The following is a 27469-nucleotide window of genomic DNA, read 5'->3' on the forward strand; positions in this document are numbered from 1 at the left end:
AAAAAAAAAAGAAAAAAAACATCCAAGATCCTTTTCTTCTGGTCAGAATCTTCTCCCAGAGCTTGTATTCAAATTCTCCTCTTTTCTCTGAAAGCTAATCCATGAAATTTACTCTATCCCTTTTTTACTTCCTATAGGTGAGTGCACTGATCCAATATCTTAAGTCTCCAAAGTTTTTTTTGTCTTGACAGTAGTCTGGTTCTGTTCCTATCCCTTAGCTTCAATGAACACACATCTTTCCAGGTTTCTCTGAAATGGCTCCTTTCCTGGTTTCTCAAGTCACAATGCTAGTCTATTACTTTCCTATACCATAATTTCCTTAGCCAATCCTCCATTAATGGGTACTCCCTTAGGTTCTAGTCCTTTAATCTCACAAAAAGGGCCACTATAAATGCTTTGTACATGTGGATCCCTTTCCTCTTTCTTTGATCTCTGTAGGTTTTATGGACCTCTCGGAGGTAATATTTGGCTGGAGAGTACAAATGGTTCCATGATTATAGAAGGGGAGATCCAAAGAGCTTTTCAGAATGGAGATACCAAGTTATAGCTCCACCAATTGCTCTTTACCAGAACTGTTTTCCCTGCAGCCCCTCTGATGTTTTCATTATTTTTGCTAATCCAGTGGGCACGAAGTAGAACCTCAAGATTGCATTAAATTTCATTTCTCTCATTATGAACAATTTAGGGTAATTTCCCTATATTATCTGTTAATTATTTGTCTATGTCCCTTTTAAAATGTCCAGTTCATGTCCTTCTGCTACCTATCTACTGCCCCTTGTACTTATAAAATGTTATCCATACCTTATATATCTTGGAAATGAGCCCTTTGAATATTTGTGCAAGCTGTTTCCCAAACTTAGAATCCACTCCTTGCCACATCTCTCAGAGAAATCCTCATTTTCCTTAGAAGCAACATGGTAGGCTGGGAAGGGCATGGATCTAAGCGGATGAGGTTTCAAATCCCACCTCTGGTTTTATTACCTGTGTAGTATCAAGCAAATCATTTAATTTCTTTAGGACTTGATTTCCTCACCTGTAAGGGAGAACAGTGGAAAACCTCCATGGTACCTTCTTGTTCTAAATTCTATAACCCTCTACCTATTTATGACCCTATTGTACTGATCTATCTTCGTACACATTGAATATTTGCTTTAAGGGCAGTTAGGTGGTACAATGGATTAAGTACTGTACCTGGAAGCAGAAAGATCTGAATTTAAATCTAGCCTTAGACACTTACTAGATATGGGAATCCTGGGTCAATAATTACATCTATCTGATTCCCTTTCCTTTAAAATGTGAATAAAAGCATTTACCTAGTTGTTGTGAGGTTCAAATGAGATAGTATCTATAAAGCACTTAGTACAGTGCCTACGGAGCAGAGTAGCTGCTAAATAAATGTCTGTTCCTTTCCCTTGTTCTTTTCTCTCTCTTGCTAAGCATTCATTGCCAGAAGTTCCCTCCCGCCATTGTCCAATTAGGTATCATGTCTCCATCTGGTGGCTGTCATTTGCCTTTTAAATTCCTCCCTGTAAAAAAAAAAAAAAGCTCATCTGAATATATTTCTCCTTAAGCTACATTTTGCCCTTCTGTATCATTCTAGACCTGGGAAACAGGATAGGAAAAGAGGGAAGTATAGGATCAGAACTGTGAGCAGATTTGGGTTATTGGACCCAAACAGCCAGAGAAAGAAAGTAATTCCTAGATGTCTAATTTCCTGTTCTAGTAAGAAGTGGCCAAGGCCAGTGGGGTAGCAGGGGCCAGTTAGACCAGGGCAGAGGGACCAGAATTTCAAATGAAGCCTGAGACACAGGGCACAGAGAAGAAAAAACGGACAAGAGCTACACTGGGTGAGAGGGAAGGAGAATTGTGGTGTGGTGGATATAGTGCCGAACTTGGAGTCAGGAATATCTCGGATGGAATCTTTTCTCAGATATTTATTAGCTGTGTGACTCAGGACAGGTCATTTTATGGGGTCTCTGGGCCTCAGTTTCTTTATCTATAAAAGGAATTGGGCTTGATGGTGTCTTGTGCCTATTTGTGCTCTATTTCTATGATCTCAAGAAACATCTTTTTTAAAGTTGTTTTGGTTAAAAAAAAATAAGACTGCTTTCTGTGGTCATTTTATGGTAGAATTCTCAACAGGTTCATTTCTGACTTGATTAAGGAGATGATAGTTGCCTCTCCAGCCTGTGCCTTATGGCATTAGGTGGCTACTTTTGGTCACCACTGAATGATCCCAAAGAAAGTCACAACCAATCCTGCTGACTGGGTCCACCACAAATATGTTAGCCAGAATCTACTGGCTTCCTCCCTTGTTTACTCACAGCCCTGACCACTTCTGTCAACATTCCCCACAGCAGCTGTTCTAAAACTTCACAAGTCACTCTTGTGACTACTTTGCCCCTCTCTCTCCACTGAGGACCCGGATTATTTTTCTAAAAATAAAGCCAAAAAAACCACCCTGTCATTTATTTTTCTGGATCCCTTCATGACGCCCTGTCTCCCCACTTTTCAATCTCTCCTTATCCACCAACTCCTTCCCTCCTGTCTACAAACATACCCAAGTATCCCCTATCTTTGACTTTAAAAAAACCTACGTTTCCTCGACTTTACTATGTCCTCCCACACTTTTCCTGTATCTCAAAGCCAAACTTCCAGAAATAGCTGGTCACATTCAAGTGCCTCCACTTTCTTCCCTTCCTCACAATTCCCAACCCCACACAAGCTAGCTTCAGAACTCACTCCATTGAAATTGTTTCCTCCAGTTATTTCTGTACGATTAAATTCAATGGTTTTTTCTCACTATTCCTCCTTCCTGATCTATCCCTGCTTCTGGATACTTTCCTCTCTCTTCATGATGCTGCTTAGTCAGAGTTCCAGCAGGCTTCTTCACACAGTCCCTCCTCTTTAATCATCTCCAGCCCACTGGAAATTTCCAACTCTATCCCTGGTTTTCTGAGCTTTGATAAATTAGCTCTTTTCATTAATCTTGCCAGGGCTCTGGCTTCCACATGTAACTTCTCAGGCTTTTCACCTTGCTCTTTCTTGCAAGAGTAATCTCCATAGTTTTCAGTTCCCCTTCAGGGACTGTCTTTCCCCATTAGAAGGTAAGATCCTTGAGGACAGGGACTGCCTTGCTGGGTTGGTATTTGTATTCCCAGCACTTAACAGGCCCATAATAAATTTTTTTCATCTTTTTTCTTTTCTTTTTCCTTTCCTTTCCCTTTATCTTCTCTTTTAAAAATAAATACTATTAGTTCCAAAGCAGAAGAACCTAATTGTGTAAAAGATAATTTTAGCGTTGTAACTTAAAATCTAAATTAATTGGTCACCAAGGAAAATCCCAAATAACAAAATACCCAAGTCAGTTGGAAATTATGGTGATTTTTAATTAATAGAGAGAAGGAAATAAGGAAAAGAGAGAGAGAGAGGAAAGAGTTAATTTAAACTGCTCCAGCTTAGGTTGAGCCAGGCAGGAGTCAAAGGCCTTGGTCAAAGGGGCCTCCCTGAGCCCAAGGGAAAGGGAAGTTAGTCTTACTATGAGACCGTCTCAAGGAAGCTGTCTGAGTGAGCTCCTCCAGGCTGAGTTCCAGGATCGAACTGGCGCCCAGGCTGCTCACATGATCATCCAGATCCAACTTTCCGGGGAAAGAGTTTTTAAGAGATTAAAAAATCCCAAATATATAAACCTTTCACCCTTGTGTCTCCACCTCTAAATTTTCACATCTGCCAATCACATAAAAGGCTTTCTCCAGGACTGCCCATACTTTTAGTTCTCATCTTCTTTGATTAGTTTATATCTTTTGAGCTACTTCACACTTCTTTGTTAAGTTCACCTTTTGTTAGTTACTTGACCTTTTTGTGATTAATTTAACCTTTATAGTTACTTAACACCTTTTTGCATTAAGGTCTAAAAACAGACTTAGCTTAAAGTTCTAGCTTCACTATAAGGTGAGAACTAATACCTTCATTGTTCAATCAGGAGATTACAACTTTATCTTCCCTTAAAGTATGTCTAAGTAGGGTGGAGTAATGTAAAGTACTACAAGACATTCCTGATTCTGTTAAAGAGAGTGTCTTCATTGTTACAATCAGGAGATAGCCAAATCAAATCTTCTAAAGTACTAAGTAGGGTGGACTAGTTTTAAAATTCACAGTTGGAAGTCTGAGGCCAGATTTGAACCCAAGAGTTCCTGTCTCTAGGCCTGGCTGCCTCTAAATACTTTATTTTTCATGGGTCTCTACCAGCCTATTCCACCAAACTTGGGCCTTTGGGACTGCAACTCACTAGTCCCATGAAAATCAACTTCAAAGTTCTTGAGTTTGAGGATGATTGTTTTCAAATCAGATGACTTTTGTGGATTCAATGATCCAGTCTATGCAAGTGACACCCTAATCTATTACATTCAGCCCTATCCTCCAGGTTTACATTATTAATTGCAATGGTGAACATCTCTAATTGGGTGTCCTGCTCAAATTTAATAAGTTCCAGACTGAACATTCCCATGCCTAAATCTGCCACTCCCTCAAATGAAATATTGTGGATGATATTAAAACCCAGCTCAAAACCTCAAGCATGGTTGACTTTCTCTGATATGCCACATCCAATCAGTTGCCAAATCTGGCAATTCTCCAGCCATATCTCTTGCATCTTCCCCATTTTCTTCATTCACAGTGCTAACAGCTTGGTCCAGATCCTCATTATTTCTTCACTATTGTAATAGTCTTCCCTGATTTTCAACCCATTATTTTCCCACAATAATCTTTTGAAGGTAAAGGTCTGATTCGCTTCCATACTCAACATGGGTCGCTACTGCCTCTGGGATAACAAACTCTTCAACTTCCACAGCCTTGATCTTTTCTCCATCTTTTTCTTCTGCATTTATACACGCTGGACATTTTAACCAAACACAATTATTTCACACTAAACCCGTTTGCTGAATTTGTCCTGCCACCTGCCATCTCTGGTCTGGAACATCTCCTCCTTCTCCCCACCTGCTGAAATCCTCCTTCTTGGCTTGGCAGCTATCATGAAAGCTTTCTTGATCCCCAGGTTAAAGTGTGTTCTCTTCTTCTCACGTTTCCTTGGAAGACTTTGAAAGCTGCTTCTGCTCCTCTTTTAGCCAATTTTTTATCATTCTTACCTATGTCCATGCTCCATGTCCTGTGGCAGAAAACAATCTCCTGGGCAGTAGGGACCATGTTGCTCTCATGTTTTTGTATTTGTAGAGAACTTTGTATATGGAAACTTGCATTTCTTTGTAACGGTGAACTTTGGGTTTAATAGGCAGGCCTCGAACATCCGGAGTACTGAAAACCCAAGTTTACATGTTCCCAAGAAGAAAAAAAACCCGTAAAATGGTCCCCCAATTTCTATCCCAATATCTCCAGCTGCCGCAGCCAATGGGCTCATGACAAGACTTTCCCGGAGTAACCCCTGGCTATCGACCACCACCTCTTTTTTTCCCCCTCTTAGAGAGTAAGAGAAAAATGTTTATGCTGGTTCTGAAAGACTGCTATGGCTGACCCATGCCCTCATTCAAGAGCTGATTACTCCTCACACATATATGAGTTCCCCAAGAACTGGAGAGTATGTGAAGAGTCCTGGATTTGCAATTGGAATTGGGTTTGAATTCTGAGCCTCAGCTTTATCAACTAAAAAATGGGGGGTTCAGGTCTAGATTATCACTAAGGTCCTTCCTCTCAGATCTCAATCTATACTTCTAAAAATAGTATGAGAGCTTTACAGTGCTTAGAGGGAAATGTGACTTTTAAAAAAAACCCTCACCTTCCATCTTAAGGCCACACAGCCAGGAAGTGTCTGAGGCCAAATTTGAACCCAGGACCTCATCTCCAGGACTAGCTTTCAATCTACTGAGCCACCCAGCTGCCTGTTCATATGACTCCTTTTTAAATAATTTATAAAAGGATGATATTGTGTCCTTATCTTGTCATTTACGGAATATAAGCTAACCATAAGAACGACTTCAATTTTTCACAACAAACCTTTTTATTCCAAATCCATTGAATGTCAATTGTTTCTGGCTCAGACTTGTAACTTTATAAGAAAATATCTAGTAGTCCTACTTCCTTCACCGATGCAGCAGTTTATTCCTGAAGTCTTGGACCCCCAGGGTACACTGAGAAGTGACTTGTGCTCCAGGGTATGTGAGAGGCAGAGCTGGAACGCAGGTCTGCCCGATGCCAAGCCCAGCTCGCCACATGCTGCCTCTTATCTGAGAAACACCCTTCAGAACGGAAGGGACACTGACATGAAGGATGTGATGTCATTACTAAAGTAGGCAGAGAAACCCATTTCAACAGATTCAAACATGACCACCAAAGGCAGTGAGAGATAGTCATCTTCCACAATGACCAACAGCAGCGTAATTCTTTGTGGCCCTGAAAACATTTGCCCCCAAAGCACTCATTACTAACCATCCCTTCAAACTAGTTAGTTGCAACATGTCATCTTTAGCTGCCAAAAATTCTAAGGAATAAAAGAAGTACTTAATAAAAAGGGAGAAAAGTATACGAACAGCATATTTATTAGAAAAATACTGGAAGTTAGGAATTCCTTCTCTGAGAGGTACAAGAGAATAGTGAAGTGCTGCAGGACACTATTCTTTCCTTTCTTTACACATTTTATTTGAAGTGGCAGAAAGCCAGGCTAGCCCAGCATCAACAGGCCAGGAAGCAGTCCAGAATTCCTTGGAAATAAAGTCAATACTCAATTTCGCCTCAGATGCCAAGTCATAACAGAACAGGCCTCAAGGCTAGATTCACACATAAGCTCCTGAAAACGACAGTTGAGGAAGGGCACTTCTGTGGCAGCCATTCAGGCTCATTCCTGGGGCCCCCCTGATTTCCTTCACCTCTTTTTCACAAATTTCTTTGTCGAAGCATTGGGGTTCAGCCGCCTTCTTCCGGCTCCCAGCGCACTGTCTTTGATGTGGAGGGTGGCTGCGCGGCTGTAGATATCGTTCTCCACAAAGGGAGACACCCCCGCTATGTAGTCAGGATCAAACACGTTGGTTTTCTGCCTGGCCTTTCGGGACAGCCGCTGCTGTGGGAATCGCTGGTCCTCGGTCAGGTGGGGATTGTTGGCGTGCTTCCCTCCTTTGGGAGCAGGAAGTGAATACTGCACACGAGAGGAGAGGAGAAGCCCGTTAGAGATCAGGGAACACGCGGAGGATCGGACGTTTCTGAAACACTCCTGCTGCCCCACCCAGGCTCTTCCTTGTTCTGAGATAATCTGAGTCGGTCAGAGCCAAAGGTGGACACGGCGAGTGAGCGACCATCTGAGGCTCTCCTTCTAGTCCATACGATATCTTGGACAACAAGAGAAAATGTACAACAGAGAACCTAAGCGTTTTCCATCTAGGGATACCCAGCTCCTTCGCGAGGCCCTTCTCTTCACGCACTCCGTCAGGGCACGTGGGGCTTCCCTGACTCGGTACCGGCCCCTGGCACAGACTTAATGCCGCCGCCCGTCCCTCCCGCCTGCGTGGTCTCACGTGATCCGCAGTCACGAGACCATGGTGGCCAAACAACTCCTGGCTGCCCAGCCCGCTTCTTTCTGTCTGTTCACTCAAGCCCAGTGATATCAGTAACCGAAGTGGTTAGCTCCTCATCCCCGCCACTCACCCGGAGGCCGCGGGCATTGAGCACCTTGGGGTTACGGGAGAAGTGCATGTGCAGGCTGCCGTCATTGTTGATCGACACGGCCATTTTTTTCAGCGTTCTATTTCCACAATGCGCACAGAAGACCCTGGCCATGTCGGAGGTGGTCCTAGAAGATACAGGAAGAAATGCTCGAGCCGTGGGCAGCAAAGCCACCCACCTGGTGACGGCAGTGAGGAAAAGTTTCTGAGCGGTGAGATTCACCCGATCCACCTGCCCGAGTCCTGCTCTTTACACAGCCTCAACACTAGCGGTCTAGTTAGGCGTGAAGCCTCCAATAACAAAGTGTGAAATGGAGAGAATGAACAAATTATTAAAATATAACTTGGCTTTTCAAGGGACAAATTCTTCTAGCCAGAACCCCTAAATGTCAGTTTAGGAGACACTTTTAAGGAGCTAAACACTCGTTCTGGCAGGCAGATGGCGCAGAGGAGAGTGTGGCGCCTGGAGACAGGAAGACTCCTCTTCCTGAGTTCAAATCTGGCCTCTGACACTTACTAGCTGGGTGGCCCTGGGCAAGGCACCTCACTCTCTCTACCGCAGCTTCCCCATCTGTCAAATGGGCTGAGGAGAAGATGGCAAACCACTCCAGTGTCTTGGCAGGAAAACGCCAAATGGAGTCACGGAGAGTTGGATGTGACTGAATAACACCACCACCTATTTATACCTTGCAAGGGTTCCCTGTTACATATTTTTCACCTACTGTATGTCTAGGATTGTGGAAAATTTTTACAAAAACACAATATAATCATTGCATTTGAGAAGTTTTTTATATAGTCTGGAGACTAACATAAAATAAATGGAAATCCAGACAATCAATCACATAATCCCTGCACTATGTGGCACTTCAGTAGGGCACAGCTGGTATGAGTCAGGAGACCCCTGTTGTGGTTGCAGCTCCACCTCTCACACCAGTCCCTGCATGGAAGCCCATGGAAGTTGCCTGTTTCTGACCTGACCCCAACACACACACACACACACACACACACACACACACACGCACGCACGCACGCACGCGCGCACACACACACACACACACACACACACACACACACGGAATGTGGTCAGGATGCTCCGTGCACCTCCTTTGAGGATTGAGGGGGGTTGGACCACTTGTGTAAGCATTTCTTATGCCCAGAGCGGATCTCCTGAGATGGAGAAAACTCACAAGCTCTCAGGAGGATGAGTATGAATTGACTAGCCTATAAACAGGTTTTGGGAAAGGCTCGTTTCAGCTGTACCACTGCAGTATTCACATTATAGCAAGAAACAGAGTAACGACGTGACTCCGGAGGAAGACTGTCTACGCCAGAGGGCGGACACTGCTGTCCACTACCTGAGGTCGGGGCTAGAATGGCAGACAATGGTGGAGGGAAGGGCTGCTGGGCTTGTTTACACACCTTGAGAGTCTCTTACTGTCTTTTCAAAGATGATACACAAGAGAGACGCAGGTGACCCACCGGGTCTCACGCTGGGATTTTATTCCTTAACAGCTGCCGAGCTACGACACTAAAAAGCATGTCACGGATCCTCTCACCCAAATAACAACTATTTTAAATTTCTCTGCATGAAGGGGTTGGCCCACACGTTGCCCAAGTTCTCCTCGGTGACCATCTATACAATGAACAGGAAGCATGCACCAGCGGATAACAGACATTTTGCTTCAAGGCCCCTGTTGTCGCCTGGATTCGGCTGTGTCCCCGCTAGGCTGCCCTGGAGGACTCTGGGCTGTCGGCTTCCCTGGTGAGTCTTCCCCACAAGCTGCCTTCTGCCCTCCTCCTCCCTGACTGCTCCCAGACTTCGGCATGTTTTGTTCAGGTGGCTCAGTCTGTGTGTGTCTGTCTGTAAGTCGTCCTGCAGGAGGGGGAGCCTAGGACCGAGCCGGAAGTGACTCCACCCCCTTTAAGAAGCTGCCACTCACAAATACCGCATGAACTTGTAAGAGACTCACATCAACTTCTGCCAGGTACTGAGGACTCTGATACGACAGTTCTGAGAAAGACCCCAAACCCCAAAAGAACAAACATGCTCTCATCTCCTATCCAACGAACTCTACGTACTTGAAACAGCCATGACAACGCAGTATGTAGCTTCTGGCCTCCCGTATGAGCATCCCATTCACTGCCAGCACATGGAGCCCCATCTGGAGCAGAACATTCTGCAATCACAAAGTTCAAACAAAGCTCATAGCACCCTGATCTAAGCCTGCAAAGTAGGAGCATTCCTACAATAGGGCATCCTGATTCTTGTTTGACCTGGGCTTTTCTAAAGAAAATGAGACTACCATCAATAGGATCACCAGTTTTAGAGGACAGCTAGTTGGGTCAGTGGATAGTCAGGCCTGGAGATGGGAGGTCCTGGGTTCAAATCTACCCCAGACACTTCTTAGCTGTGTCACCCCTGGCAAGTCACTTAGCCCCCACTGCCTAGCCCTTACCACTCTTAAGCTTTGGAACTGATAATCAGCATCTACTCTAAGATAGAAGGTAACAGTGAAAAACAAAACAAAAACAAAATTTCAAGGTTTCTTAAAATCTTAAATCTTAACATACTCATAAATCATGTTCTTTCATAGTCAAGTAGAATAGCTTTGTGATACCTTCTTTAAAATTTGACTGAGAATGAAGATATTATGGACAGCTAAAAATAAGAGGGATCAAAATTTCAAACTGGTTCACACAATAATTTAGCAATGTGACACTAGTGCACAAACAAATCAGACAATGTCCAAAGCACTCAGGTCCCAAAGGCTGAAAATGAAGGAAATATTCTTTGGAAACTCTTGACTGGGCTTTTATAAGGGAAGAAAATAGGTTTGGACGAGGAAAGAGCGCCACAATCGATGTGAGTAACCCTCACCCAAACTTGTAAGCTCAGAGATGGTTGCTGAATGCTCACCTGCATGGCAAAGTCTGTGGTCACACAGCCAACCTGGACGTTATCAGGACTGTCATAGTGTCCCAGTTCTTGCTGGATCTGTTTGATATTGCTGGGTGTTATCCAGCCTCCAGCCTCATCTTCATCGTCCCCATCCTCATCCTCCTCAGCACTGTCTTCACTCCTCTCTTCGCTCCCATTCTCGTCTTCCTCGCTTATCGCATTCTGCTCTTCTCCAACCTAGAAAATTAAGAATAAAAACGCAACAAAAGAGCTGAGGAGACACAAGCGACGACTCTGCTGTAATCTGGCAAGGGATTAACCTCACCATCAGCTCCTGAAGTTCGACATCATCGATGCTGGGCAAAGGGTTTCTCCAGAACAGAAAGGAGTTGTACTCTAGGGGCTCAGCAGGCTCGGCAGCATCAGGCACGGGGCATACTGTTTCCTCTGGAAGTCGGGGCTGAAATTTTACCAAGAAAATGACTGAGAACAGCAAATTATAAGGAGTGAGTCAGACCTACAGGTTGGAGGCCTGATAAAAATCCAAGTAGCCAGAACCAAAGATTACCTTGGAAGGCAGGTGGAAGCCAGGGATGTGGAGAGGGTTCTCTGGATGCAGTGCTGATGAGCTTACTGTAACCTGTAGTAAGACAGTGACAACTCTGAGCAAAAAAGTAAGTGTGAGAATACACAGTTGTGCAATATGCATGGGTCTCACACATATAAACACACACACACACACACACACACACACACACACACACACACACACACACACACCACCTTTAAAACCAAACTGCAGGGCACCTATGTGGCACAATGGATAAAGCTCTGAACCTAAAGTCAGGAAGACCTGGGTTCAAATCTGACATCAAACACTAGCTGGGTAACCCTGAGCAAGTCACTTAATCCTGTTTGCCTTAGTTTTCTCATTTGTAAAATGAGCTGGAGAAGCAAATGGCAAACCACTTCAGTATCTTTGCCAAGAAAACCCCAAATGGGGTCACCATGAGTCAAACATGACTAAAAAAAAACACACAAAGAAACCAGAATAGTGGCTATGAGATGAAAGATAACTTTACTTGGAGGGACAATAGTTCTTTTAAATAAGGAAATAATTCTGCCCTACAGTCTTCCAGGGGAATTTTAAGCAGATGTGATCAAACAATTCACTCAAACAGTTCCAAACCATCACTTTGGTCTCCCAATCCCTTTGGGCAGTGAAGCCAAATTATAGCTATCAGATGAAATCTATAATTAAGAAGGTAATTCTACCCCCTCCCCCTTTCCCAAAGAAAGGCAATGACTCATCATTTACTTCTTACACTCAAACATAACCACACACCCCTCACATCCCCTCCCCAAGGGATCCCATACCTTTGGTTCTGGATCCTTCTTCAGGTGAGCTACCCCTACAAGTTCTGCCTCCAACTGATATGTCAAGGCCAACACCTGGAGATCTGTGGCTGAAAGGCTAGGGTAATCACCAGTCTTCTTGGAAAACTCAGTCACTACAACCAACAGTCAACCACTTTCAGTTAGTTACTGAAAAACATGTCACTATAAGAGTTAACTAACAAAGGAAATAGCAAAATGAGAAAAATAATCAATAATACAGAAGGGGATGATGTCAGATTCTCTGCTGTATGAAATGGAGCTCTGTGAAGGAAGAGGGGACAGGATTCATTTGGAAATGGAGGTGATACCAAAATAAAAGCTATTAACAAAAAGTAACTCCTAGAAAAAAGGAATTGAGGGAGACAAGTTTAAAAAGAAAGGTCATAAATAGTCATTTTTTTCTTATTTATAGGTGGAAGTTTTGTCCACTTTAAGATTTTTTTTTTTTAAGTTTTACTTAAAGTCCTTTGGTTTCAATTATAACCAACAGAGAATTCGTAATGTCAGGCCAATTCAAAGAAAGAACGATTTTTAGGCCTACGAAGCAGGATGCTGCTAAATGGTACAAATTCCTAGAACTTAATTTTCCATTCTTCCAGGAAAATGACAAGCAGCAGGAGAATAGCTCATTAGCTAAGGATCTTAGCCAAAGGATCTTCATCACAAAAGCAGTAAAACAATAAGAGGAAAAGCACTGAACCTGGAATCAAGAAATATGGCTTCTAGTCCCAAATTTGTAGCTTGATAACCTGTGTTCCCACAGTCTCAATGACTCTCCAGTTCACTCCTAAATGTCTATTCCAAAACTTTAATTCCCTGACATCCCATACAGGTGACTTTCTATCAGTAGCTGTTCTAACTGTTCTCAAGGCCACAGATGTCCTGCTCCTCCACTACCTTAGGAAATCAAGTCAGCAGTCACAGCCTTTGTGTCCTTTTGATCTTAATAACAGCTTCACATTCCTCCTGTGCTCCAGAGGATGAGTGGCCCTAGCCAGCTCCTCTATCTGCCCCCTCCTATTTTCTAAAGTTTGTCGCATGAATCACACTGTTTTACCAATTCCCAATCTTTAATTTCTCCATATCTACTAGAACAAGGCCATCAACTACCTACTAACTAGCCCCCTCCTACCTCCCCAATTTTCTTATACCTAACTCCCTTCTATGTTGTTTGTCTTGTTTTAAATCAAATATAAGGTGGTCGCCAGGGAAATATTCCCAATTATCAATATACCCAAGTCAACTGGGTTTTATAGAGATTTAATTAATAATACAATGAGGAATTAAAGGAAGAGAGAAAGAGAGAAAAAGAGGGAATAATGAGAAAGGGATAAGCCGGCCCTGGCCAGTCCTGGCCAAACCAGGCCTAAGCCCTAAGAGAGAAGATCAGTCAGTCAATTATCACTCACCATAAGATCTGTTCAAGCAAGAATATAGACACCAGTTCAGCCAGCCATCCTTCTCCAGAGAGGGATTCTTCTGACTGTCCTCAAGAGACTTTTTCTTTTCCTTATATAGGGAATTTTTCCTTTTTCACCTCCCCTAAATTCTTATATCTACCAATCACTGTAGACATTTTCCAAAGGACAGCCCATTCTGAATTCACATCTGAGTAGATTAATCCTTTTAGTAATCCAGCCTTGAGTAGGTTAGAATCTCTGAGTAAGTTTCTCACCTTTTTGTCCTGGCAAGTTCACAAGTTGCCTGACCTTTATAGGTACTTAGCACCCCTTTCTAAAAACAGGCATGGCTTAAGTATGGGTTTAAGTACTTTTCATTGTTCAGCAAGGAGTTTTCTCCCCTAAAGCAGTCTTAAGTACAGGTGGAGTAGAGGTCCTCCCATTTCTGATCCAAGTAGAGTTCTCACATTTCAAATGGGGAATGTTCCCAGTAGGGAATTGTTCCAATGGAGAATTCCCCAATGGGGAAATTTTTAACATTCACAAGTCTGAGAAATTTCAAGACTCACAATGTATTCTTTAGTCCAGTGACTCTGGATTCCAGGCTATTCCTCAAACAAGACACTCCATCTTTCAGTGAAGGGCATTCCCTCAGGTTATCCCCTATATGCCTGGAATGCTTTCCCTTTTCTGCTCCAACTACTGCCTTCCCTGGCTTCCTTTAAGCCTAGCTAAAATCCCACCTTCTAAAGAGAGCCCTCCCCAACTTGATTCCATTCCTATCTCTGTTAATTCTTTCCCATAGCTTTGTATAACTTTATTTGCATGTCATCTTCTCCATTAGATTGTAAACTCCTTGGCTTGAGGGCCAGGCCTATGTTCTGCCTTGAATCCATAGCACTATGTATGATGCTATGGTAAAACCATACAAACCAAGGTAGGTGCTTAAAAAATGTTTGACTCATTTTAAATATACATAGACTTCACTTGACCCCTTCCACTACCTGAAGCTAATCTTATATTTCTACTTTTCTTTACTAACCTACTATAATTAACTTCACTCACTGCTTCTAGTTCCTCAACACCAGTAGATGGTTACATTTCTTGTAAATTTGGTTTCTGAATTCAACACTATTGAAAAAGGACACACGAAAGCTACCAATGACCTCTTAATTGCTAAATCTAGTGTCTTTTTCTTATCCTTCATCTTCCTAGGGGATTAAGTGAAATAACATATACAAAGCAAGCTGTACATAGAGTAATTTGTAAATCTTCAAATAATACACAAGGCAAGATGCTGCTATCATCACATACCTTTCTTTAACTTTCAGCACTACTGACTATCTCTTTTCAGAACAACCCCCTTCCCCCATCACACACTCTTTCTTCTCTTTGCTTTCATGGAGAACTAATTATTCCTGGTCTTTCCATGGATCTGTCCATTCCATTCCTCAGTCCTTTTGCTGCTTTATCTTTCCTTTCTCACCCCCTAATAAAAGTTGTTTCTCAGGGCTTTTAGGTAGCTCACTGAATAGAGAATCAGGCCTAGAGATGGGAGATGCTAGATTCAAATCTGGCCTCAGATATTTCCTAGCTGTGTGACCCTGGGCAAGTCACTTAACCTCGATTGCCTAGAACAAAGGAATATACTGCTTTAGACTCAATATTTAATATCAATTCTAAGACAGAATGTATGGGTTTAAAAAAAAAAGGAAAAGGTTGTATTCCATGGCTACCCTAAACTGCCAGTCTCTCCAAATTATTTCTTGGTAATGATCACCTCTTGTGTGTTTTTTTAATCAGTATTATGCAAATGACTCTCAAATTTATATTTCCCACCCTAATTTCTCTTCTGAAAAAGCTCCAATTAACCAGTTGAGGAACATTCCATTCACACATCCAATTCAATGTGTCTCAAATTGTACTTATTGTTGTGCATCCCATCTCCAACCTCTCCTGTTTTGTACCAAAGGACAACCATTTTCCTAGTTAGTCAGGTTCAAAATCTTGTTCTTCCCTTTTCAAACACCCCCTCTCCCCCAGGGCCAATCAGTTATTAAATCCCATTGGGTATTTCCCTATCATTTCTGGAACCTTTCACCCCTCACTTTGACTAAGTCACCTTAGTCTATTAATTGTCCTAACTCTTGTCTCCCTCCTTTCCAATATATCTTTCCTTCAGCTGCCAAAACCACCATATAAACAACAGGTTTGACCATGTGATCTCTGACACCTTCTCTTAAAATAAAACATGATGGGAGAAGGGAGTCATGGTCTATAGCATAAAATATAAAGTCCTTATAATGGTGCTTAAATTCCTCCATAAACTGGCTTTGACCTACTATTCTAGCCTTAGTTCATAGTATTCTACTTTATCTACTCTATGTTCCAGGCCAATGGGACACTAGCTGTTCTCTGACTTTACATGCCATCTCTCACCTCCATGCATTTGCCCAAGTCATTTCCCATGCCAGTATGCAATCCATTCTCATTTCTCATTCAGACTCCTCTTTTATTTCAAGAGTCCCTTGGGAGGCATATGCTCCATGAACCTTCTCTGATCCCTAACATGAATATTCTTTCCTTCAAAAAAATTTCTAAGTACTTTGACTAATTTTTCTTTTGCTCTATCATTTCTTCTAATGCTTCTTTCTCAATCCCAACAGCAATTTCACAGTGCCTACTACACACCAAGTACTGTGTTGCTTAGGTGTGTGGATACCAAGAAATAATCCAACAGTTGTCCCTGCTCTGAAGGACCTGATGTTCATTCAATTTGAAGAGGCAGGTATGTACACAGAACACACAAAATATACACCAGGTAATTTGGGAGGCAACAGCAACAGCTGGGCCAGATCTAGAAAGGTCTCATTAGGCAGAAGTCTTCTAACTGAACTGAAGGAAACCAGGGATTCTAAGAGGCAAGAGTTGACAGTTCAGGCAAGGGGGATAGAAAGTATACAAAAGAAGGGAGATGAGATGTGGAATGTTGTGTGGAAGGGGCAGTAATGAAGTCAGTTGGGCTAGACTGAAGAGTGTGTGCATGTTATTAATGTATAACAGGCCTTAAAAGCTAGGACGGAATCAAGTTGGTAAGGGATTGAATACTTTTTGATTTTGTATTTGATATAAGCAATAGAGAGTCATTGCAGTCTCTTAAATAGGTGAGTTACACGGTTAGACCCATACTTTAGAAATATGACTTTGGCAGCTGGATGGAGGAGAGAAAAGTGGCAGAGTAGATAAAGCACCCACTGCAGTAAATGTGGATGAAAGGAAACAAGGAGGGCCAGAATTAAAGATGAGGCTGCGGGACTAAAGGGAAGGGAGCAGATGGCAGATATGGTGGAGATAGAGCCAACAGGACCTGGCAACCCTTTCAATAGGTGACTGAAAGGATGGTGTTTATCTCAACAGAAATGGGCAAGTTTGGGCAAATGGGAAAGATGATGAACTTTGTTCTGGCCAAGCTGAGTTTGAAATGTTCATGGGACACTGTCTGAGACTACTACTAAGTAGTTGGTGGTATGGAACTGGATGGAGGGTAGAGATAGTGTGTAAATATAGTCTAGGACTCAATCTGGGTAAAGATGGAAGATAAGACCACGGAGCTGATGAGATTCCCAAAGAAATAATGAAGAGAGGATTTTAGGTCCCAGGATAGAATCTCTGCACGGAGTAGCCACTGGCGTACAAGGTAAGCTCCTTGGGGGCAGGACCCAGTTCTGTATGCCCAATACCTGGCCCAAAGTTTACTAAGCTGCTAACTTTTTTATAGACATTGGAACTGAGGGTTTAACACCCTGCCCCATTTCCTCAAATTTCCTTTCTCTAATAATGACCCACCTATATGTCCCTTCCCCCTCATCTTCCCCTCTCCTATAGTGCCTTTCCAACCCTCTGCCGGGTCAGCTCTCCTCAATGTCCCCAAGAGCCCCCACAGTCCCCTACTCTTCTATGGAGATGCCTCCTGTCCTATCTGCCCTCCTGCCCCCCACTGTCCCCCTCCATGCACCTGTGCCTCAGAAAATTACTGCATCTGAACCAAATGTGGTCTCAATCTTTTGCTATAAGGCTTCTGCCCCTACGATCACTCTTCCAAGGGTTGCTTCTAATATTCTTGCTACCCAAGGCCAAAACCAGTCACCAAGAGATTCGCAACCTTTCTCTTCTTCTCTCCACATTCCCACGCACGCACGCACAGCCACTCCATTCCTCATGTGGAGGAAAAAAAGGCCAGGTGTCCCCAAAATCTTAGTGCAGATGAAGCAGCATGACAGGGAAAAGTGAAAAAGGAAAATTGGAGTGCTGAGGGTGAGAAAAGAGGAGGAAAGCAAAGGGATGAGGGGGGGAGTAGAGAAGAGGGAGAAGGAAAGAGAGAGAAGGAGAGGCGGAAGGAAAAGGTAAGAGAAAGGGGAGGCAAGAATGGAGAGGGGCAGAGTGGGCGAGGGAGGGAGTAGGGATGCGGGGGTCCCCAAACGAACGCACTCACCCAGTCTCACGTACTCGGGGCAGGGCTCCTTGTAGTGCAGTTCATAGGGCAAGACGGCGAGGCGCCGCCGGGTCGCCTTGTCACGGATCTCAGTCACCACCTCCTTGATGGTGTAGATGGTTTTCCCGATGTTCTGCAGGAGAATAAGGTCCTGGGTTAAGGGGTTGCTCTAACTTCCTTCCAATGCCCCCAAGCCAGATCGTTCAGGAAAGCGCCCTCTCCCCTCTCCCCTTTCCCCTTTCCTCCCGTCCCGAATCCATGCTTCCCGGACCTGCAGCGCCGCATCCCGCAGAAAAGCCCCTGCGTCAGCCACAACGTGCTCCACCAGCACCATCTTGGCAGGAAATGATGACAGTACGTCCGCGTCTGCGCACACCGGTCTCGCGCCGAGAGGAGGCTGAGGAGAGCAAATTCAGCGCGTTTCGCCAGAGCGGCTCCTCCTGCTGGTCGGAAGAGGAGCTCCGCCCGCTCCCCTCCTTTCGCTTCCCAGTTTAGAGTCGGAAAAACTCAACTGTGGGGAGGGAGCACAGAAGACTCCTGGTCCAGCTCCCTCATCATCTCCATTTACCGTGAGCTTTTGGAAAACAGGGATGGTCTTTTTACTCTTTTTGTGTCCCCAGGCTTAGCACACTGCCAGGCACAAAGTAGGCGCTTAATAAATGACCCCATCTGTCTATCTAATATGCCAAGTCATTAATCATTAGGGATATGCAAATTAAAAGAATTCTGAGGTTCCACCTAACACCCATCAAAATGGCAAATTTGAAGAACAAGAAAATGACAAATGTTGGCGGAAAATAGGTGTATCAACAAACTGTTGGGCGAGTTGTGAACTGCTTTCGCTATTCTAGAAAGCAATTTGGAACTAAAAAAAAAAACACAATAGCTTGCATTTATATAGTGCTTTAACGTTTGAAAAGTACCTAACAATCCTGGTAACTATGCCTCGAAAGTTACTAAATTGTGCATCTCCACTGATATTACTACCAGATTTTAGATATTTAGAGGAAAGGGTCCTGTTTGTAGAAAAATACACAGAGCAGCTCTTTTTGTGGTGTAAAAGAACTGGAAACTAAGAGAGTGCCAATCAATTGGGGAATAACTAAATAAATTATTGTATATGAATGTAATGGAATATTGTTGTGCTGAAGAAATGATGAAGAGGGTGGTTTCAAAGAAATCGGGGGAGGTTTATGTGAATCAATGCAGAGTCAAGTGAGTAGAATCAGAAAACAATTTATATTATAATATCAACCTTGTAAAAATGAACAATTTTGAAAGGTTTAAAGAATGATATCAACCATGATTCCAGATGATCAGTGATAAAGAATGCTACCCACTTTCTAGGAGACATGGCAGAGTAAATATGCAGAACAAACCCAGGTTTTTTGACATGGCCAATATGGAAATTTGTTTTGCTTGGCATGGTTGTTATAAAGGTTAGGCTTTTTTCTTTTTTTCCCCAGGAGCAAGAATGATGAGAAGATAAAGAAAATAAAATGTATTAATTTAAAAAATTCAAGAAAGAAGAAAAAAAATCATTCCCTTGATACCACTCTTTCCTGTCCCTTCTAGGACTTTGCCTCTAAGCATCCCCTCTTGTTTCCTAATTTTTATACTCTCCTTATCTGCTGATTCCTTGCTGTCTTCTTAGTCATTCTTTAAAAAAAAAAAGCCACTTGTCCCAATATCCCTTCAAGTTATCATTAGATAATGTCTCTCCTCTTTCATAGCCAAGTTCTTAGAAAAGAGGTTATCTATATTCAGTGCTCCCGCTTTCTCACATTCCACTCACTTCTCAACCTCTTGCATTCTGTCTACCTTTTATACCACTATTTTCTTCATGGTCATAAGAGAGCTCTTTATGAGTAAATCCAATGGTGTTTTCTCATTCCCTGTGCTCTTTGGCCTCTTGGGGTGTCTGATACAGGTGACCATTCTCTCCTTCTGAATATTCTTTTCTCTGGATTTTCATGATACTTTTCTCCTGGTGTTTCTCCTGCCTGTCAGATTGTTTCATCTTTGTCCTACCTGCTATAAATGGGTATATCACAAGACTCTGTCATGGACCATTTCCTATTTCTTTTTGAAAAGTCCATTCATAAACTTATTCCACTTACATCAATTTATATATATACATATATATTTGTGTGTGTATACATATATATATACTTAACAATTATGCTTGGATTGTTCATGAAAATTTCATAAGACATTAAACAAACATAAGACATTAAACAAATCACTTGAAGTAAAGGAATTAAAAGAATAAAAGTAAAAACCTGAGTAAAGAAAAGTTTTCCCAGTCATGTCTGAGGGAAAAGAGAGGGACAGGGTTCTACACAAACTTTATCTCCAAAATGTAAGGACTTAACATGAGAAGGAAAGTGGGATGCTAGGATATAGAGTCCTGGGGAGCAGATTCTAATTACATAGGATCTTAAACCTAGTAAGTCCCAAATAGAACTTATTATCTTTCTCCCAGTCATTCTTCACATCAAATTCCCTTTTGAGGATATTTCTACTCTTTTGGTCATCCAGGTTTCCAACCTATGAATTCTTCCATTCTTTTCTCTACTCACTTCCCCATATGCAAGTAGTTGCCAAAGCTTGTCAATTCTACTTCCTCAAAATCCCTCACATCAGTACTCTTCTCCTAAATCACATAATAGCCTCTCCTAATTCATACTCTTATCATCTCTAATTGAGCTATTTTGATGGCTTCCTAATTCATCTTCTTGATTCTAACCTTTCTGCTCTCCAATTCATTTTTTTCTCAGTGGCCAAATTTATATTCCTAAAATATATTCTAAAAATCAGAAAGTAGGCATAGAAACCAGTTCTTATTATGTTTTCCTGGTTACTTTATTTTAGATTAATCACCTCTCAGAGAGGCAAAATATAAAAAAAAAATAACTCCAAACTAGAAAGGTTTTTTAGACTACTATAGCCCCATAGTAAGCTTATTAAGGTTAGGAAATATCATTTATACCTTTGTATCCTTAGGAACTAGGACATCATCTTGCATTTGTAGGTACTTAATAATTTTTGTCTATCTCATTCTCATAATATCCTTTTTCTTGTTTTCTGGCTATTGCTAGCACTTCTAGGAAAAAAAATATTTATATAAACAATGGGGAGAGGGAATATTCTTGATTTACTCTCGTATTTCTTGAGAAAGTCTGCAGTGTTTCCTATTGCAGATGATGCTAGTTTTTGGTGTTAAGTAAATACTTAAAAAATAATCTTATAAAATGATTTTCAGGGTTTTAAGAGAAGATAGGTTTTGTATATTGTCAGGATTGTTTTTTGCATTTATTGGTTAGTCTTGTGACAGGATACAATTATATATGATCATTGTTTTCCTAATGTTGAACTTCCTCTCATCTCCAGTAAAATTCAATTTAACATATGAAATGACTTTATGGACAAATCTATATTAATTTTAAGGGTTTTATTTTAAAGGTATATATTAGGGGCACCTAGGTGGCTCAGTGGATAGAGATCCAGAGGCCTAGAGATGAGTAGTTCTGGGTTCAAATTTGGCTGCAGAAACTTCCTAGATGTGTGAGCCTGGGTAAGTCATTTAACCTTACCTTAGAACCAATACATAATATTAAATCTAAGATGGAAGATAAGAGTTAAAAACATTAATATATTAATGAAATTCTCCTATAGTTCTCTTTGTTTTTTCATTAATTGATTTAAGTACTTGGACTAGATCTCAAAAGGCATTTATAAAAACCCAAACCCTTATCTTCCCTCTCAGAATCAATACTATGTATTGGTTCCAAGGTCGAAGATTGGTAAGGGCTAGGCAATAGGGGTTAAGTGATTTCTCCAGGGTCACATAGCTAGGAAGTGTCTGAGGTCAAATTTGAACCCAGGACCTCCCATCTCTAGGCTTGGCTCTCAATCCACTGAGCTACTCAGCTGCCTCCTCAAAAGGCATTTTGAAAAATTCTTTCTTTTTCAATTTTTTAAGAATAATTTTTGAAGTATAATTATTAATTATTCTTTTAAAATTTGATAGACTTCTGCAAATCCACCGCATTCAATTTTTTCCTCTCCATTGGTAGTAGTTCCTTTAAAACTAATTCAATATACTTCTCTGAAATTGGATTATTTCCCGTAGGTTTTTGGTGTTCTTTTGATTTAGGTATTTTATATTTTAGAATATATTGAAAGAATGACATCCAATGCTGTACCCATCCCCACTCCTCTTCTCTCTGGACTAGCTCACTCACCACAACCTGCACTCATGCTTGCAGGTAGGATAGGAGAGAAATGACCAGACATGATGACCAACCACAGCCACCCCATGGTGGCTACAATTCAAGAGCTACACAGGTAACTCTGGTGTGGGGAAAATGCATGTCTGCACTTAATACTTTAGCTTCTGAGTCCCCATCAGTGTATATCACCTTTAAAGCAATTAGTCCTAATGACACCTAAAGTTTTTAAACACACAAAAACATAATGAAAACATAGTATTCTCCACCTAAACCTGGGTTAGACTCTCCCCACAAAGCACAGTGTCTGATTGGATAATGAGCTTATGCATAGAAAAATAGAATAGCTAATATTTACATAGTGCTTTCTAGTTTGGAAAGCACTTTTCATATGGTAATCTCATTTAATCCTCACAGCACCTTGAGAGTTAGATACTATTAGTATTCCCATTTAACAGATAAGAAAACTGATGCTGAAACAAGTTAAGAGACTGACCCAGAGTCATACAGCTAGTAGGTGTCTGAGGCAGGATTTGAACTTACTACTAATAGTAACTAGCATTTATATAGTGTCTACTATTTAATCACTAAGAAAACAGATTCTCCACCAGTCAGAACTGCACCATCAGTCATCGGTTAGAGCAAATGGAGAATTTTTGAATGTTGTGGATAAAGCCATTTATCTTGGCAGTATATTTTCCAGGGGTATACATCTAGATGATGAGATTGATACTTTCATTGGCAGAACTAGTTCAGGATTTGGGGGCTCCAAAGGAAAGAATGGGAGAGATGAGGTATTAGACTGCCTACCAGACTGAAGGTCTATACAGCCATTGTGCAGACCTTGTTGTACGCCTATGTAACCTGGACAGTATTCCAGGGCCATGCCAGGAAATCGAATCACTTCCATTTGAATTGCCTTAGGAAGATTCTGAAGATCACCTGCCATACAAGGAGGTCTTTTCTCAAGCTGAATTGCAGAGCATTCAATGCTACTTCAGAGAGCACAGCACTGATGGGCTGGTTACATTGTTCAAATGCCAAATACATGTTTGCCTAAAAGACCATTTTACAGAGAACTCACACAAGGCAAGGGCCACACAGAGGTTAGAAGAAGCAATATAAGGGCATTCTCAAAGTTTCCCTGAAGAACTTTCATATTGATTGTAAGACATGGGAGACACTGGCACAGGACTCTTCAGTTTGATGCTTGATGTGCCCACATCAAAGAAGGTGCTTTGCTTTATGCACAAAGCAGAATCATAGTAGCTCAAAAAAAAACCCAAAACAAAAAACCAAACCACAAGATGTGCAAATTTAGCCACATCTTCATCCCAATTGTTCATATGGGCTATTTGTGCCTGAACTGTGGCAACCTTGTATTGGTCTGATCAACCACAGTCAGACACATTGTACATTGATTGAACAGAGTGATGTAATTTTGGTCCTCTTTAAGTGCAAAGAATAACCATCACCACCACCACGATGTATCAGGCACGATGCTAAATGCTTTACAAATATTGTCTTGGTTTGATAGTCTCAACAACCCTGGGAGACAGGTGTTATTATTCTCCCCATTTTGTAGCTGAAGAAACTGAGACAGATTATTATTCTCCCCATTTTGTAGTTGGAGAAACTGAGACAAACAGATTAAATGACTTTCCCAAGGTCATGCTATTAAGTAGCTAAGACAAGATTTAAATTCAGGTCTTCTAGGCCCAGAACTATATCCATTGTGCCACCTTGCTGTCTATAGGTAAGGCACATGAATAGTGAAGCCAGTGAATGAGGCAATTGAACACTCTGATCTGCGTGTCATGGATAACTATATCATGGACCATCTATTCCTCTCCTGAGTATCTCTAGACTCTTCCTGGACAAAGCCACTTTTCTGCTACATAAGGATCCCTGCAGTGGCATTAAGCTCTTTTAACTAATAGCAGCTTTAAATCTGAAGTCTGTAGAGCTTCCCAGATTTGATTCTTTTGATAAGTATTAAGCCTGGATGATCCATTCTTCTTGGTATTCACAAATTGATATATAAACTTTGAAGCATTTTATTCTTTGAATCAAAGAGGGCAGTAAATGGCAATTTAGACAAGCCTTTCAAGGGTTTATCGTCTTGTAAGTCATAGATGATACTAGAGAGTGAAGTAGATTTCCTTCTACTCAACTCTTCAGAGAGTGTAGAATATACATTCCATTTGGCTCCCAGCATCAAATTTTCTTCCAGTCAGATCAGTTCTGCATGGTGACTGCAGAATCTCTTGTCCCTAATCCCCTGGGATAAGCTGTGCTTCTGACACCTTTTCTTAGCTCTGCTAAATTCTGCCTTCTCCAAGCAATTTCTCTTACAAACCCCTCTTACCTACTTCTCTGAATCTTGCCAGAGGACTTTTCAAGTGGGTTCTCAATATATGGCTTCTCATAGACTTTCTCAGACAGAAATCAGAACCTCCTCATGCACTGTAACATATCTGTCTCAAGCTGAGAAACCCCAATCCACATTCCTGGTCTGTTCTTTATTATTATCATTGTCTATCATATAGTAATTAATTATTTTTATGGCTTATTGACTCACTTATTAATTCATTTATTCATCTATTTATCAAATTTCAACAGGGCATTCGGTAGTGCTTCACCTGCCCTGCAAAAATTCATGCAAAAATGTCTCCTGGCTTGAAAAAAAAAAAACAGTCCTAATTTCTATTGGCTGAGCTTTCTAACAGATGCTTTATTTCCCTCCTTTTTTTTATAGACTGATTTTTTTTAAGTGCTATATACTCACAATTTCCACTTATTTATTATTTGCACTTTCGTCCAACCCATGGAAATCTGGCTCCTCTCCCACTGTTCTACTGAAACAGCTTATTTTAATAGGTACCATATGCCTCTTAATTGCTTTCAGTAGGTGGTTCCATACCTCCATGCATGTGTCTGAAGAGCTTGCCTTCTCTCCCCACCCCACCCTTTGTAGGAATGATATTCCAGTCAAACTAATGTACTTGTCATTTGCTAAACACACACTCTCTTTTCCCTTCTGTACTCATGCCTTTTCTCATGCTCAGAAAGTCTTCATATCTCTGTCTATAAAAATTCTTCAAGACACAGCTCGATACCAACTTTTTCCTCGTTACCCTAGCTAGGGAAGAAGCATGGGGTAATGGAAAGAACATTGGATTAGGCTGGCACACTTGAGTTATAGTTCCTGACTCTACCATTAGCTCTGTGTCTGTGGGCAAATCATTCCCTAGCTGAGTCTGAGTTTTCTCAATTGTAAAACAAGGGGGCTGAGCCAGGATTGTGGGTTCAGTGATAGCTCCAGAGCTGGAAGGGACTAATGTGGCCATCTACTTCAGTAGTTGCCAATAGTCTATTCCTTAACTATGTGTGCACCCCAAGTTTATGTCCTGGGATTGTCTATTTTCCCTTAATACTATTTCTCTTGGGGGCAGCTGGGTGGCTCAAAGGATTGAAAGACACACCTAGAAATGGAAGACCCTAGGTTCAACTCCAGCCTCAGACACTTCCTAGCTGTGTGACCCTGGGCAAGTCACTTAACCCCTATTGCCTAGCCCTTACCATTCTTCTGCCTTAGAACCAATACATAGTATTGATTCCAAGATGGAAGATTAGGATTTTTAAAAAATGCAGTTTCTCTTTACTGATGACTTCATCATCTCTCATTTGGACTATTGTAATAGTCTGCTCTTTTGATCGTCCAACCTCAAACCCCATTCTAATCCATAAGCCACATATCAGTCTAAAGTGCAGGCCTGATTATGTCCCTATTCTATTCAATAAACTTCAGTGGCTCCCTATCTTGCCTAGCATCAAATTCAAACTCTTGTTTGGCTCTTGAATCTCTCTACAGCCTGGCCCCTTCTTACCTTTCTCTTCTTCTTACATTCTTACATTACTCTCTCTATACACTATGCTACTTAGCCAAACTGACCTTATTTGCTGTTCTGTAATGATTCATTCATTCTGTAATGGTAGCAATTTTAGGCTTCTGGGAGAGGTTATGAGCACTGTAATGGTTAAAAAGTGGCTACAGGATTTATGTAATATTGAACAATGGCCACCAAGGAATTTACTTATGAAATTCCTAAAATGAAACACTCAAGTCAGAATGAAGTTTATGGAGGTTTAATCACACTGGGAGTAGGGAAAGGAGAGGGAGAGAAGGAGAGAAGAGAAAAGGGAAAGGGGCTACTCAACCTCTGACCAAGGTAGAGTGAGTTCTAGGCCCAAAGGGCCAAGGTGGAAAGAATCAGTCCTTAACTCACGTGAGTGATCTGAAGGAAAACTGTCTGAGGGCGTCCTCCCTGTCCAAGCTCCTAACACCAACTCCCGTCTAGCTCTCTCCACAGGAAGTGAGCGAATTCCAGAGGCTGTTCCCTACCTCACTTCCTGTGTCTCACAAATGCCAATGGTTGGCTCTAGCTTGGCTTAGGACAGCCCAGGTGGGCAGTTAGTTATTTCTGATTTGTCATTGACTAGCACATGCCCGTGTAGTGTGGGTGTGCACAATTTTTGGGTGCTAGACCAAGATGGAGACTTTTAAAATTCACAATCCCCCCTGATGATGATTGGGAGACTAGTTTCCCCAATTGATCACTAAACATAAGCATACTACACCCCAAAAATTTCTAACTGTAAGTGTATACAAAATTTTTTTCCCACTAAGAGGAAAATTATAATAGTTGTAAATATGGGAAAATAGAGGAGAGAGAAAGACAGCAAACCAATGTTTTGCTGGGCGCATTGACAAAATCCAATTAGGGGGCAGTCCCCTTTGGCATAAGAGTGTACATTCAAAAAATGTTCAATCAACCACACCCCAAGGTTCATTCTGGATCTTCCTGTAGTGAAAAGGTTTAGATATATTTCTGCAAACAGTTCATTCTCTGGATTCAGTTAGTTAGCAAGCTTCTTCTCTGAAGATTTATCTCGAACAAAATTTAAATCTTGGATTTGATGAAATACAATCCCCCCTGAAGAAAGTGTTGAAAAAACACTGAGTCCAGCTGAGGATTCAAGTTTTAGTTGTGGGGGTGTGTGAGTTAATCCAAAAGAAAAACAAAACAAAATGAAAATAAAATCAAAATTCAAAATCAAAAGAAGAAAAAGGGAAAAAATTAAGGGAAAAATATAAACCCTTTATATATGCATATTTATATTAAAGAAGAATTCAAAATCAGTATCAAAATTCAAAAAATCTATGTATACAAAATTTGAGAAAGCAAGAATAAAAAAAATTTTTTTTTTATTTTTTTCACAGGCCCCTGTATTAGGGTCCAGTTAAGTAATTTCTAATCCCACAAGTCTGTAGGACAGAATGCAGCATATTTTACTTCCCCATTTGCAGCCAAGGCTACAGG

At 41.5% G+C, this 27469-nt stretch overlaps 1 protein-coding gene across 1 annotated transcript; it reads right to left on the minus strand.

Annotated features, from left to right (window-relative positions):
* Positions 1-6530: 6530 nt before the first annotated feature.
* On the minus strand, positions 6531-18235 carry NOB1 (NIN1 (RPN12) binding protein 1 homolog). The gene is made up of 9 exons (XM_007477365.3): positions 18125-18235; positions 17854-17986; positions 11941-12074; positions 11132-11203; positions 10889-11023; positions 10582-10800; positions 9744-9841; positions 7648-7792; positions 6531-7141 (listed from the first exon to the last, which is right to left on the minus strand). Exons 1-9 carry the CDS (start codon positions 18185-18187, stop codon positions 6872-6874), a joined length of 1269 nt encoding a protein of 422 aa, XP_007477427.1. The 5' UTR covers positions 18188-18235; the 3' UTR covers positions 6531-6871.
* Between the last annotated feature and the right edge of the window lie 9234 nt (positions 18236-27469).

This window comes from Monodelphis domestica, chromosome 1 (assembly GCF_027887165.1).
Source record: "Monodelphis domestica isolate mMonDom1 chromosome 1, mMonDom1.pri, whole genome shotgun sequence".
Taxonomy (NCBI): Eukaryota; Metazoa; Chordata; class Mammalia; order Didelphimorphia; family Didelphidae; genus Monodelphis; species Monodelphis domestica.

Coding starts and splice junctions, on each gene's coding strand:
- NOB1 (XM_007477365.3), bottom strand. CDS start 18,187: ATGGTGCTGGTGGAGCACGTTGTGGCTGACGCAGGGGCTTTTCTGCGG. Junction 11,024..11,131: donor GCTTCCACCTGCCTTCCAAG/GTAATCTTTGGT, acceptor GTAAAATTTCAG/CCCCGACTTCCAGAGGAAAC. Junction 7,142..7,647: donor TCAATGCCCGCGGCCTCCGG/GTGAGTGGCGGG, acceptor TCTCGTGTGCAG/TATTCACTTCCTGCTCCCAA.